The sequence below is a fragment of the Phoca vitulina genome, unplaced genomic scaffold, assembly GCF_004348235.1.
Source record: "Phoca vitulina isolate PV1807 unplaced genomic scaffold, GSC_HSeal_1.0 scaffold15, whole genome shotgun sequence".
NCBI lineage: Eukaryota > Metazoa > Chordata > Mammalia > Carnivora > Phocidae > Phoca > Phoca vitulina.
In genome coordinates this window covers 19,721,106-19,736,263 of record NW_022589718.1, presented here as the reverse complement: position 1 = coordinate 19,736,263, position 15,158 = coordinate 19,721,106, and the positions used below count along the sequence as shown (strand labels likewise).

At 40.0% G+C, this 15,158-nt stretch overlaps 1 protein-coding gene across 4 annotated transcripts in view; it reads right to left on the bottom strand.

Annotated features, from left to right (window-relative positions):
- MICU3 (mitochondrial calcium uptake family member 3) overlaps positions 1 to 4,898 on the bottom strand; it is a 103,617-nt gene extending 98,719 nt beyond the window's left edge. For 2 of the 4 annotated variants that reach the window (XM_032413518.1, XM_032413521.1), the window contains exon 1: positions 4,248 to 4,898. In XM_032413518.1, coding sequence (XP_032269409.1) covers positions 4,248 to 4,637 — 390 coding nt within the window. In that variant the 5' untranslated portion in view covers positions 4,638 to 4,898. The remainder of the gene's footprint in view (positions 1 to 4,247) is intronic. The other 2 variants (XM_032413519.1, XM_032413520.1) reach the window with 1 other exon arrangement.
- Positions 4,899 to 15,158: the final 10,260 nt, after the last annotated feature.

The window sequence follows — 15,158 nt, the reverse complement described above, 5'->3', positions numbered from 1 at the left end:
CCTTAAAAAGAGGTTGGAATAGATATACAGTGAAAGAAATAAAAAATGCTTGATTATTGGCAATTATTATAGAACTATACCAAAGAGATACAAATACTGTTCTCTTTTCCACTTGAGAGTAAAACTATGTGCAAGTCATAAAATAGATGTGTTCTGTACAATGAGTAAAATATGGATTAAAGTGTATTAAGCAACCTAAATTTTTTTTTTTGAACCTGAAACAAAAAGGCAGTCCTAGAACAAAATTTTTCCCACTAATAAAAATAATGTTTTAAGGCTAAAATTGTAGGGTTCAAAACAGAATCTTGTCACCATCGCTTTACAATATTAATAAAATTCAAGGCCATGTCTACTGAAAAATTTTGGCAAGCCAAACTTGCACAATTAAAATAAATACAGTGTCACGTGATTGGTCTCCCAAAGCCTGGAATTTTGACCTTGACCGAAGTCTCCTGACTCCTAATGCTATAAATAACCAGCATTTAGCTGAACAAAATATTAAACTACTAATTCTCACAGAATGTGGTTGTGCCTTTTCAGTGCATATGTCCCGTGCAAATGTTTAGCATGGGCTTATTCATTTGACAAATATTTATTGTGTGTCTACCAGGGCTAGGCCCCATATCAAGCAATGAAGATATAAAGGAGACCATGACCAACACAATGCCTCTCCTTAAAGAGCTAAAAAAAGCAGAGAAGACAAAAAATAATTGCAAAAAGTCATCACCTAGTAGTATAGGATAAACAGGGGCATTTTAATATCTATAGAGTAAGGGAAAGCTTCCTGGAGGAAGTTGAGAAGCAATGTCTTAAAAACAAAAATCTTCAAGGCTATGGTAATAGAACTGTGTATCTGTAAGCTACTGCTATTCATGCCTATCAGTTAAATTCTATAGTCTCATAACATGTACAGGTTAATTTATTGCTAGGCTTATGTTTAGCATAACATGCTGCTTAAAAGAAGTTTTATAAATCAAAAGTTCTTATAGTTTTAAACCACAAAAGGAATAATTTCTACCAGTTCAGGAAAATCAAATGAGCATAATGAGTAAAGTGGCAAAACAGCTTTAAATATTTCTGAAAAATGGCAGACTGACCTCATGAGTTTCTTTCCATCTCTTTCTCTCTTCACCACATTAAAATCACAGTAAAAGAAATTTTTTTAAAAGATAGAAACATATAAGAACTAAGAAAGAGAAAAAGGAAAGGAGACTAAAACAATCAAAAGAATTCATCAAATTTTTATAAAATGGAGATGGATGAATGATAATTGACCTAGGGAGGCAGAGGCAATACCTGAGTACTGAGGAGGAGGAAACCAAATGGAAGTGAGCTGACTGGAGATACAGACCCCAGAAAGGTTAAAACCTTGGGAATTCAAGGAATTGTGAACCTGCATCTAGATTACAGCTCCTCCAACCTCTCCTATTCTTTGGAGAAACTCAGTGACACCAGAGAAAAGGACTTAGAAAACACTGACATTTGGGGGCGCTTGGGTGGCTCAACTGGTTAAGCGTCTGACTCTTGATTTCAGTTCAGGTAATGATCTCAGGGTTGTGAGACTGAGATGGGCTGCTTTGGGCTCCACACTGGGCGTGAAGCCTGCTTAAGATTCTCTCTCTGTGTCTTCCTCTGCCGCTCCCCTCTCCCTCTCTAAAACAAAACAAAACAAAACAAAACAAAACAAACTAAAAAAAAAAAAAAAAACCCACTGACATTTGGATGCCACTCTATTAAAAAGCCCAGATCACCAAATGAAAAACCATTCTCAGGTACAAATAGCTTCTGAGTAGCTCTCAAATATAGAAGGCAACAACCACAGATACGTGAGGAAAACTTCCAAAATGAAAGTGAGAGCTTAGAAAATCAAACAGGAATAAAAATTAACCTGGAAGAAACAACACAATGCATGAAGTGGAAGACAATGAAAAAACAAAACAAAACTATGATTAATATCCTTATAGTAAAAAGAGAAATTTAGCAGCCATAAAACAAAAACAGAAGGCTGTACCACAGGAACATTAGAGAACAAAAAATAGTTTTGGGTTAAAAAATTAGGATAGCTGAAATAAAACTTTCAATAGGACAGCTGGAAGATAAAGTCAAAGATATCTCCCATAAAAACAAGCAAACAAGCAAGATCAAAAAGTTAGAATAGAAGATTAGGATTAGATTAGGATCTGTCAGGAGGCATAACTTCAGACTAACAGAGGTTCCAGAAAAAGAAAACAGAGAGAATGGAGAAAGGGAAATTGTCAAATAAATAATACAAGAAGAGCATACAGAACTTTCAAACATGAATTTCTATATTGAAAGGATCCTCAAGTTCCTAGCACAATAAATGAAAAAATGCCCACATAAAGCTCTTTATTATGAGTTTCAAATATCAGGGTAAAAAGAGATTATAAAAGTTTTCAGGGCACCTGGGTGGCTCAGTCAGTTAAGCGTCTGCCTTCAGCTCAGGTCATGATCCCAGGGTCATGGGATCGAGTCCTGCATCAGGCTCCTTGCTCGGCGGGGAGTCTGCCTCTCCCTCTACCCTTCCCCACTGTTTGTGATCTCTCAATTCTAACTATTCAAAATGTATTAATTCATTTAATTTTCATAACTATGAGGAAGACACTATTAAGTGTGGTCTTTTAAAAACTACATACTATCTCTCAACTTTAAAAGTAAAATTAATTTTAGGGGCATCTGGGTGGCTCAGTTGGTTGAGCATCTGCTTTTGGCTCAGGTCATGATCTTAGGGTCCTGGGATTGAGCAGGGAGTTTGCATCTCCCTCTGCCCCCCCCCCCCCCCCCCCCGCCAGGCATGTGCGTGTGTGCGCTCTCTCTCTCTCAAATAAAATAAATGAAATCTTAAAAAAAAATAAAAGTAAAATTAATTTAAAAAAAAAGAAGAAAATACTGTTTTAATTCTCTCTACCTTCCTAATCTGTTCCCAGATCAACTATGGTTGATGAAAAATTCTGTCTTGGTCAATGGGGACACAAGTTTAATGTATGGGGGTGGTGGGGAGAAGAGGAGTGGGAGATGAAAGTTGAGGGTATTTGCTGCTAGCATTTTAAGATTCATTGTATAAAAGTACTTTATCCTATGTATTTATAATTTGCAGCTAGAAGGTCCATAGCACAGTAGATTCCCTGATTTAAATGCATCAACGACCTCCACCAAAAGAACTGATGCACTCACCTCAGACCACCAATATGTATTTGGGCAAAGAATAAAGAATCTATACATTTCATTAAAGTTAAAAACAGAATAGCTACCTCTTTTCTAAATTACTGTCATCTAAGCCCTTCACACTCTTTAGTCTTGCAAAGAAAATTTCCCTAAGTGACTCCTAGTCAGTTACATGACTATTTATTAAATACAACGATATGACAAAAGCATCTTGCCCCACTCACTCTTACCCTCATCTTTACCTTACATTATCAGTTGCATGATACTTGAACATTTCCACTTGATCTTCTGTAGGAGTTAGCCTCATTCAGTTTCCTATTTGTGCTGTCCTATCCATCTTCTCACTTATTTTCCTTACTTAAGAGTTTCTGATTTGGGGGTGGGGTGGGACGGGATATATTCTTTTGAATAGATTTTTTGTTTTTTCCGTTTCCAATCTGGGGATATCTTCATTCTTTCTGACCTATAATAAGGAAGTTATACAGTTTTGGCATTTATTCCCTTGGCACTAATAAAGTGCTATGCAATAATGTCGTTGCTTTTGAGACCTCAGACCACTGCTTCAGAACTCATCCTACTGCACTGGACCTCCTGGATCATTTGCTGTTACCTGGTCCAGCCCGGGCGTTCCTATCTCTCACATACCCAGGCCTCCACTTTCTGCCTGTTATACTCTTGACTTCTTTGTAGTCGTTTTGTTTTTTGTTGTCTTGGTTTGGGGTTTTGGTTAATAGGTGGTACCTGCAGCAACCTCTGAGGTCCTGATGCATCAATGACAGCATCATCTGTGTCTTCCCAACAGCTGGGTGAACACACCCTGGACTGCCTGGACTGCCCGGCCTACGTCTCGGTCTCGGTCTCCCGGGAGGTACCCATCTGCGGTCGCAGACCTCACACTGCGACAACCTCCAATGTCCGGTGTCACGGTGGCCCACGGTCCCAAGCGCACCCAGCAGGACTGTCGCACCCTCCCTCCCGGCGCTCAGGTGGAACACCTTGGCGGCCCTACCCTCGGGCGTCACCTGCGGGCCAGTCCCAGCGCGCGCACGCGCTCACGCACCTACCGTTTCCTTGGCAGCCGCAACCGGGATGGGAAGCAGCCCCCGGCCGCGGGGCGGGTCCTCCGGCTCTGCGGCCGAGCTCTCCGAGGGGCGCCCCAGGGCGGGTGCCCACGCGGAGTCGGCCCGAGGGTCTCCATACAGCTGGTAGCACACAAGGCCGACCAGACCCCCGCCGGCCGCTGCCGCGATGCTCAGCTCCCCCCAGCGCCTCCGCCGCCTCCAAGCCGCCTCAGCCACAGCCCCCTCTTCCTCCTCCCGGCAGGAGAAGGGCCGGCCAGGCGGGCCCGCGGATACCCCCGCAGGCCGCCCCCACCGCCCAGGAAAGGGATGGTGAGGGCAGAGCGGAGGCGGGAGCCGAGGCGGCGGCCACAGGAGCCTCCGCAGTGCAGCCATTGCGGGAGCTGCCCGCAGCAGACCTAAGAGGCGGCGGGGAGGCGGGGGGGGCAACGAAACCTCGCGAGAAGTCGGTGTGCGGAGGTTCGATGCTGTCCGAGGGCGAGCCCTTCAAACGTGCGGCCTGGGGTACCCTGTAGCCGGCCTTCAGCTAGGGCGACCGGGGGTGTCGGGCCGGGAGATCCTGGGGAAGGGGGCGGATCCCGGCTAGTCCTCCGCCCGGCACTCCTGTCTCAACGCCGCAGTCATAAATAACTGCGCCTGCCCGGGCAGCACCTGACTGCGCCAGAACCCAACACCGCAGGGTGCAGCCGAGTCAGCAGAACTTCAAAGAGCCCTGGTGTGCGGGGCTGTCCGGGCGTCCGTCCGCAAACTTGGCCCATCGACTTCGCTTTGCTGGGTGGGTTCTGAGTCATTGGTAGTGCTCCTCTAAGAAAGTCACGTCCCCTGACACAAGGTCACGAAAAATTTGCAATTGTATCTTCAGGTGTACAGTAAAAATGAGGTAAAGTGTGGCCCAAGTCAAAAAGATGGCAGATTAAGTCAAAGAATGTTTTGACTACACAGTGACAGCTTCTGGACTTTTAATGGGGGCAGGCTAACATTTTTTAGTTACAATTAATATTTAAAAAAAAAATCATTACCATACTTGTTGTCATTTAATTCAAATCAGAAGCGTCTTGAAAGATACCCTTACTTTTGTGGGGATGCTGTTGGTATAAGTATAAAATAAAGAGTAAGTGTGATTGTGTCGTCTTTATTTTTATTATTGCTATACCTGTTTGTTTGCTACCTTGTCAGTGTCACTTCTATGAGAAAGTATATATGACCTTCTTACCAGTTTCCCACCCCTGAGCCCAGTTTTGGTTAACTGAGTAATGCTGGCTTTGGTCTCTATACTCTGGAATGGTGCCAGGTCCCCTAAAATATTCTGCATCTAGGGGTGTAAACAACAAAATCCAGTTGTCTCTACTGAGCTATAGTCACAAGGGAATTAGATCAGTTGATTCTGGCAATTCTTATAAAGACTAGGGCAAACAAAATGAGGTTTTCTGACACAGATCTTGCTATTCCCATTCCTCACTAGCAGGAATGAGGAAGACTAGCTCCTGTTATCACTACAATTCCTTCCATTTCTGCCTTCTTTGAATTTTGGAAAATTCTGTATTCCCAAAGAAATATTTATTCTCTGGATATATAACACAGTTCTTCTTCTGGCATTGTTTACTTTGAACTGAACACAATTTCCGGATTTTCTTATAAATTTCCAACATGGCCTAATGGCAGAATTCTTGGACAGACTAATGAATTTTTATTACTTGTATATTAAAAGCTGAGTAGCTCTAAGGAGAATTAAAGAGGTGACACCATAACATCATCTTACAGATCAGCAAAATGACAGAAATTCTCCTTCTGAGATGACTTCAAATATGTATGTATTTTCTTTCTAGTTTAAATAAATTTAATACAGCTCCTGCAAGTCATTTCTCTGGCTAGAAACCAAGTTCTGCTACGAGAGGTGCTGGATTTAGGTTTGTCAGGTTCTCACAGAGCTTTAGATAAAGCTCTCTCTGTATGCAAAAGTTATTCTAATTACAATTTTCCACAATACTTCCCCTCTAAAAGCAAAATTTCCTAAAGAATATTGCTTTCTTCTCTGTGATTATAGCTACATAAAAATAACCAAATTCCTTTATTACCTGATATTTTCCTAGGTTTACTCTCAAGGGGAAAAATTATAGGAAAACATGATATTAGGAATTTGGGACTTTTCAAAATTAAAGATAATATTAGATCAATATAGATTTAGTCCAATTTCCTTCAACTTTTATTATCAATTCTCCTGCACATTAATAATACCCAAAAAATGTCCCTATTCCATAGTGAGAGTCCATACCTTGAAAAAAAAAATTCACTTATGTTCACTATGATCTAAGTAAAAAGAAATGCTCTGAAGCATTTTAAAATGTTTACAACAGCAGGGATCAAGCCAAAGAAGTTTTATCAAGAAAGCATAGTTATCAATATGGAGCAATAAACTAGGCAGCAAAAGATTTGGACTCTTGGTTTTGCCACATCTTAGTTGCATAAACTTACAGTGCTTTGAAGGCCACAATTTCCTATAAAATAATGAAATTGAATAGGTGATCACCTTCTGAACCCATGGTCCTAATTAACCAAAATGCTCCAAGCATACCAAGCATATATATACAAATACCTCAGAGCATTTTTCACATGTCATTTCTCTTTTCAAAACCTATAAATGCCCTACAATGGCTTTCTTTCCTATTAAAATTCCATACAATGACCTAATTATTTTAAACTTTCACTACTTTTTAAATTGCAAATAAGTGACTTTTAAAAATGTGAAATTTAGGGGCACCTGGGTGGCTCAGTCATTAAACGTCTGCCTTCGGCTCAGGTCATGATCCCAGAGTCCTGGGATTGAGCCCCGCATCGGGCTTCCTGCTCAGCGGGAAGCCTGTTTCTCCCTCTCCCGCTGCCCCCGCTTTGTTCCCTCTCTCGCTGTGTCTTTCTCTGTCAAATAAATAAATAAAATCTTTAAAAAAAAATGTGAAATTTAAGTGTAATATGTGTCATGCCTAGGCAGAAATGTCTTGTCTAACAATAGTCCTATTTAAATATTCTGCTTACCTTCCTTATGTGACTCAATCTGAGCGCCAGAATTTTGACTAGTTAAAAAAAGGAGCGGAGCACCTGAGTGGCTCAGTCGTCTAAGCGTCTGCCTTCCGCTCAGGTCATGATCCCGATGTCCTGGGATCGAGCCCTGCACTGGGCTTCCTGCTCGGCAGGGCAGTCTGCTTCCCCCTCTGCTGTTCCCCTACCTTGTACTCTCCCTCTCTCTCTCTCTCTCACTTGCGCTCTCTCTCTCAAATAAATAAATAAAATCTTTAAAAAAATGAGCAATTATATCTAAGGCCCTACATCAGGGCACATGAATCCCCTAGCAGCAGGTGCACTCAATTCCAACAAAGGGAAGTTACCAGCCAAAGAGCAAGGCTGCAGCAAGCCCCTTCTCTCTTGGGAAAGTTGTCATAAAATTGTCCCCATCTTCAGCACTGCCTTCCCTAGGGTACAATTGGCAAATTCAAAGGAGAGAGTGAAAGTGGTGGGCAAGAGATGTTCTCTGGGGCCATAGCTTTTTCTTGGTCTTTTGTCTTTATAGGACTAGCCACTAGGAGTCTGGAACTCAATTCTGCAGCATCCAGGGCTATGAAAACCAAGTTACCCAAGGCACTGAGGGTCTGTTTGTTATTTTGACTATCTTCCACCCCTAAAGACAGACTGACAATGCTTTGTCCCCTGCCCTTCTCCCTCTGTCAAAACTAAGCTGTGCCTAAGCTCCATTAAACCAAAGTATGTATTTAGCCCTGCTGCAGGCGCATAGTAGGACCCCAGTCAATGTTTATTAAATGAAGAAGGGAATTTTTTTATTGTTGTAGGGAGAAGAGGCCAAGATGGGAAGGCAATTCAGGAGGCAAGGAAATAAGGTAGTTTATCAGAGGCTAAAGGAGCTGATAAACCAAGCAGCACATATGGAAATGTAATTAAAGCAAATGGAAGGCCAGAAGGAGAAAGCAAGAGGTTGGCAAGGAAGGATCCGAGATAGAGTGTGGTCATGGAGAAGGGTTGATTTAGGAACAAATTTTGTGATTTTGTGATTTGAAGCCATCCTCGTACATATCATATTTTGGCATGATCCTGCTGGACCAAGAGCCTTAAAGGAACAGGGTTTCATCAGGTTCTTTTGGTCCTCTGAGGAATTCCAGCATGATCCAGGGTCAGCGAGTTGAGCTTGACATTTCCCTTTCTGTTACTCCATATCTCACTGGTGACAACAATCAAGCTGCCAGTTGTACACACTTAAGTTTTTAACTTCAAGACAAGTAATAAAGTCACTTTGACAATTACATCTGTCCAGTCCAATTTATATAATTTCTGACTTTATATGATCTCCAGAGCCCAGCTGACAGCGTCTCGCTGTTCAATTCTTGCCATTTTTGTCCCTCATTTGGTGGCAGGAACTTGTTTTCTTATGTATTTGGGAATCTTAATATAGCCTAAAGAGATTTAACCAATGAGTATCTTAATAAAAAACTTGTAGTACCTGAAAACCTTTAAGAAAATGCTCAGTAGATATTTTCCTTATTTACTAAGAAAAGACGAAAAGAACTTCTTTTTTTAAGCAACAACGTACTGTTTTATCTTCTTTAACTTGTAACACTTTCTCCTGAAAAATGTCCATATGGACAGACCCAGTAGGTGTCTGGTGTTATAACCAATATATACCCTTGTCTCTGGTTCTAACCCCAGACTGTCAGGTGTTAGACGGGAAATTGCTTACGGGCAGATAACCAAACAGAAGGGCAGCCTTCAGAACAGATGGAAAGATCAGCGCCAAGAGGGAACCATTAGAGAGATCAAACATAGCATAAGGTGAGTCCATGTACTTACCTGAAGAAACTTACAGGGATGGCAAACCAGCTTCATTTCTCGCCAATGCCAATTGGTTGGTACTGGTTATCCAGAACACTGTACTGAGCAAAATTTTCAAACCAGGTCCAGAATTCAGAGGAAAAAATACATTGGTAGATGAGTATGCCTGCAAAGAGTAGGCTATCAGACTGGGCTGAGCTGTGTTACGGGACCACCATGGTTTCCTTGCAACTCTCCAATTGGAGAAGACCGTAAATAATAGAACAGAAAAACTGGAAGATGTTTAAATGTTTCTGTAATACACATGTGAACATCTTATATTTGCCCTTGAAAGATTTAGCAGACTGAAAAGAATTTAGAGATAAATTAATCTGGAAAATTTGTAAACTTTTAAAGCTTTTAGGGGTAGTGTGGAGAGTCCTTATTGGAAACTGTCAAAAGAAATCTGATATAGAAGCTCCCAGGGGCACCTGGGTGGCTCAGTGGGCTAAGCGACTACTTTAGGCTTAGGTGATGATCCTAGGACTCTGGGATTGAACCCTGCTTTGGGCTCCCTACTCAGCAGGGAATCTGCTTCTCCCTCTCCCTTTGCTGCTCTCCCAGCTTGTGCTCTCTCTAGTGTACTCTCTGTCAAATAAATAAATAAAATCTTAAAAAATAAAAAAGAAGCCCCAAATACAAAGTAAATAACAATAGAATTTTTTTTTTTTTAAGATTTTATTTATTCATTTGAGACACAGAGATACAGGCAGAGAGAGAGCATGATCAGGGGGAGAGGCAGAGGGGGAGGGAGAAGCAGCCTCCCTGCTGAGCCAGGAGCCCGATGTGGGGCTCAATGCAGGGCTCGATCCCAGGACCCTGGGACCATGACCTGAGCCGAAGGCAGATGCTTAACCATCTGAGCCACCCAAGTGCCCCAACAGTAGAATGTTTCTCGCTGAACACAGGAGGGTTTTTGGACCCCGTTCACTTAAAGCCTCCCTTTAAACTCTCATAGCCAGGCCTGAAGCATTTCTGCAGAATCTTAGGGCTTAAAAACCACTAAAATGTACAGTTCTAATTTTTTTCTGATGAGGAAACCGAGAGGCTCTCAGGTTAAAGAATGTTCTCTGGGTCACACAATCAGGACTTGTGTTTCAATATTCTGCCCTACCTCTACATAGTTTCTATATTGGAATTAGAAAAAATTTAAAAGTTTTTTTTAAGGCACATTAACTCGCAAAAAATAGAAAGAAATGGCATTAGCTCAAATAAAAGGTATTTTTAGGATAAAATCATATCGACCCAGGGAAGAGTGGTACTGAGTCTTAGGAAATGTGATAAGCAGGTCAGCTCTAGAGATCTACATAGTAAGTGTTCAAGGACATTTATTCTAACATACTCCTGTGAACATGACTTGACCACTAATTCCATCAGTCTCTGTGAATCTTAGTTTAGGTTCTAAAGAGAAAACATTGACTTGGTGTGGCCTTGGTGTGTTTTCTACCTTTGTTAGTTTCTTACTGTTGGGCCAGTCAGCTGTGCCTAGGAAGAAAAGGGTTGAGTCATGGAGGAGCATTTTCCAGTTTTTCTGTTCTATTATTTCGGGGATATAGGGAGAACAGCTTCTCTTAGAACTCCCCCTGGGCAGGTACCAGTGGTGTGCTGGTGAAAGTTTAACAATCAATTCTGGGGGTAGAAGAAGTAGGGAGTCGTGATTTATGGCATTGGCAGATTTCCATGGTATAAATACTCTGACCATCGCCGATGCCAAGCTACCTACATGACAAAGACGCAGTAGCACATCATCATATAGAATATCCATTAAACACATAGAAAGATATAATAGGTGTAGGAAAATAATTGGGAAGTGATAAGTTCTTAGTACTCATTACCTTTGACTTTAATATAATGTATCCAATTGTAAGTTCATATATTTTAATTTTTAATAATGTCGCTAATCTAATAATGTCTGGCTCACTAAATTCCTGAAAATTTAATTGTTAGTTCCATTGAGCTGTGCAAGATATCTCCAGGACACTACTAGCAGGTACTTAACGATTACCATATCCATTAGAGAGTTTGGGCATTCTTGAAGATCAGTGTTTGACACAAGGAGGAAACAGTATGAGTAGGACATAAGACTAAGCCAAAAAAAAAGACCAGAATTAAAAATTTACCTTTAGCCACAAACAGCGAATTAATTTACCCATCTTTTAGTCAATAGGGGTTAACAACCTTCCTTCCCTTCTTGGGGTTGTTAATTGGTTTCAATCAACCTATATAAAGATGTTACTATGGAATTATTTTTACTCTTTCCAATTAATTATATTTGCTGTTCCAAAGACTTGAAGTTAAAGAATCCTCTCAGGTATGGATGGGAACAATGGACTACCCAGAACCAGGTGGAGACTATTGGTTTTTTTTTTTTTTTAATGTTTTCCTTTTCATTTTTTTTAATTGAAGCGTAGTTGACACACAATGTTACATTAGTTTCAGCATACAACAAAGTGATTGGACACCTCCGTACATTATGCTGTGCTGATCACAAGTGTAGCTACCATCTGTTATATACAACACTATTACAATACCATTGATTGTATTCCCTATGCTGTACCTCTCATCCCCATGACTTATTTATTCCATAACTGGAAACCTGTCTCTCCCACCTCCCCGCCCCTCTGGCAACCATCAGATTATTCAGGTGGAAACTACTCTTTTTTTTGGGGGGGGCAGGGTAGAGACTACTCTTGAGCTGAGTCTTGGCTCCCAGGGTAGAAAGCTGTGCGTTTAAAAGCCAATACCCAATAGGAATCAGCTCTGATCTTACCAGGTCATTAGGTCTTGCTTTATGCTAATGTTAATCCTTAGCTTTGATTAAAATATATTATTTCAAATTTACAGGAATATAATATATCTAAACAATATTTAAATTTATTACACTTAAAATTTCTATTTTGTCCATAGGAAGGTAGTCATTCTTAAGCCAAAGTAATCAACAAGTGATTTAGGTCACTGTGCATATCTTTTTCTGTTAAAATAAATCAGTTTGCCTCAACCACTGGAGATTGATCTGAAAACAAAAAGTCTGAAAATATGGGTGTTCATAAATTCCTTGGCAATTGAAGCATATCAAAACTCTTGCACTTTGGAAAGGATTGCAGTTTTTTCAGGATTGTTGCAAATCCTATGTTCAGGAACCTGTAAACCTCAGACCTCCACATCAAGGGAAATGAAGTGAACCATTCACTTGATGATAAGACTTTATAGAAAACCACTAAATGAGCTACTCTAACATCATCATGCAGGTGCATGGGGCTCCTTAAACAAATTATTCCAGATTAAGTAGGCCTGTTCCTCCATCTTTCTAGTATTATACAAGGAAACCATGTTTGATTAGAATTTTATTGTGTGTGGTATTTGTTTCAGGGCACATGCTTTGATCAAAATCTATGTAATGGAGGCCTGTGTTCTCTGATATCTAGAATTAATCATTGAACTCTTGGCTATGGTTAAATATAATAATTACCCTGACTTAATAAACATCTATGTGCCTGTAAAGAGTTTGTCCCTAAAGTGAATTTTAAATAAAGAGAAACATCAAACAATGATGAAAACAATATGTGAAACTCAAGATCATTATCCAAACCAGGTGCTGTTTCAAACTGAAAATGAACCAAATTAAGAAGAAGGACAAGCTAAAAGTTGGGGTAAAAAGAGTAATTCATCATTAAGTCTTTTAAAAATGGAACCAAATGAGAAATGAATTTCAGAACATCATGTGAATGCTCCTTTGTTCTTCTTTCCAAGTCTATAGATTAAAATTAAATTTTCTTCCAACTTTCTCTGATAATTATGAAGGACTCCTATGACATCCAGCTAGAAGAGGTCACTAGGCACTTAAAAATGTGGAACTAAAGCTTTGGGAGTGAGGTCTTAATGGAGGTAGCTGACTGCTACGGAACTTTGTACTGAAATTTAGTTGAATTTTAAATGTGATATTAGTAAAAAAAATCATACTTTGAAAGACAGCTTACATACTATACATGGATTATGTTAGAGTCAAAAATTATAAATTATATAGCATTTACATAATAATGGGAACTTGCAGATACATCTACAGAAATATTATGTTTCAGAAGTTGGAATCTCATGTATATAAATATCATTATCTACATATTTATTTTGATAAAATATCAGTATTTGAGTTTCATAATTAGAACCTTCCTTTAAAGCTCTGATTTTAAGAAAAGGAGAATATAGACGATTTTAAGAGAGAGGTTATCTCTAAAGATTTGTCTATAATTAGTCTATAGAGCAAAGCTACTGAATTTTATTTTCCGATTAAATTTTACCTTGAAATTTGGATAGCAATCATAAAATGTTAGATTGAATGGGACCACGAGATAATTTAGTCTAAGGTCTGTGTTTTAGCCAGGAGGAAGCTGAATGGATCATGCCTTACCAGGAGATATTTCCTGATCTAGCTTCTGTCTGCTACCCCTCCTTTCTTTGGCATTTTCTTAACAGGACTCGTTAGAGCCTTGTTTGCAAGAACAGCTGGAGTCAAATATTTTCAGTGTCAACACTTTCACGGGATCCTGACAGCTGTATAGTATTTGCTGAGCTGCATTTTATTCCTGTGGAGATTATTGACATCTTCACAGTTTTCCTGTGATTTTTATCTTTGCCACTGACATGCTCATTATAATTGTGCCGTTTTCTGTTTCCATTTTTGGAAGGGAGACTTGGCTGAGGAATTTACCAATAGTATGGTTAGGAGCTGAAGTGAAACTGGGCACCATTTATTTCTGTCTATCAAGGTCCCTCTTGGCCTTCTCAAGGGCATGGCAGCATGTGTACCCACACCGTCCTCTAGTGGCTGACCCCATGGGAGACCAGCTCTACCACTCGGCCACTGTGGCCAAGACTGTCCTTTCTCTCAGTGCATGGGCTTATGAGCGGAGGTTATTATTTTTTAGGATGAAGAATATTTCTCCTGGTGTGCCCGAGTTTTCCAACAGTCAAATTAAATTTTACAGCATTGCATATACATTCTATGACTTGGAAGCTTTCTCAGGGGAAATAGAAAAATAAATTAAAAAATCTAAGCAAGTCCTTCATGTTTCTGGAAAAATCCGAAACTGTATATCCATCAGCCAATAAAGATTTATCAAGCATAAAAAAATGCCAAGCACTGTTGTAGGTGCTTGATATTCGTAAATGAAGAAAACAGACAAAGAACGTGTTTCCTTTTGGATTGACATTCAAACCAGACTACTTGTAAATGTGATGTGTTTCAAAAACTGTACTACCAGGAACTGTATTCTTACCATTCAGTAACGTAAGGGATGTTTGCCTTCTCTTCTTAACCCGCCTTCAGGCCAGGATGGAGGTGGCTGGCACCATGTCACCTGCAGAGTTGGTACCATTTGCATTCCTAGCCTCACACGAGCTAATGGTGCTCACTCCAGAGTGACCCTTCGGGAACGCTATTTCCGTCTTCCTAAATTGTGTGCCAAAATGTAAGAAGTGCCTTTGAATCCTCTTTCCGTTCCCCTTCTCCCAGTTCTCCTCCCCACACCAGCACTAACTTAGCTAGTGTCCTCCTGAGCAGTTTTTGCCTAGGGCTATGCTCCAGTTCTGCAAAAACAGGACTGGTTATCGGAGGCCTCTAATTAGGGGAGAAAAAAATGGGTAAATAAGGCTTCAGTTACTCTTATCATATTACTTTGGGGGAAGATATGAAATTTCAAGGTGGTTTAATTAATCACTTTTCCATTTTCTGTTTTTTAAAAAGAATGTAATTCATCCATATTATTGGTGTCACAATAAATTAAACTCTTGTATCTCCATTCTTGTGATGGTGTGTTTTATTTTTAACTCATTCTCAGGAGAGACAATGAACAAACTCATTAATTATTTAAATCTACTGACTTCCTGAATTTTATGAATAGATTCTTTATTTGGAAGAGTGTCATTTTTTTTTAAATCAGAATTTTGATGGCAATTTTATGCCCTCAAAAAATGCAATTTATTTGAATATTGATGATTTGATTTTTATTTATTAAAATAAAAATACTC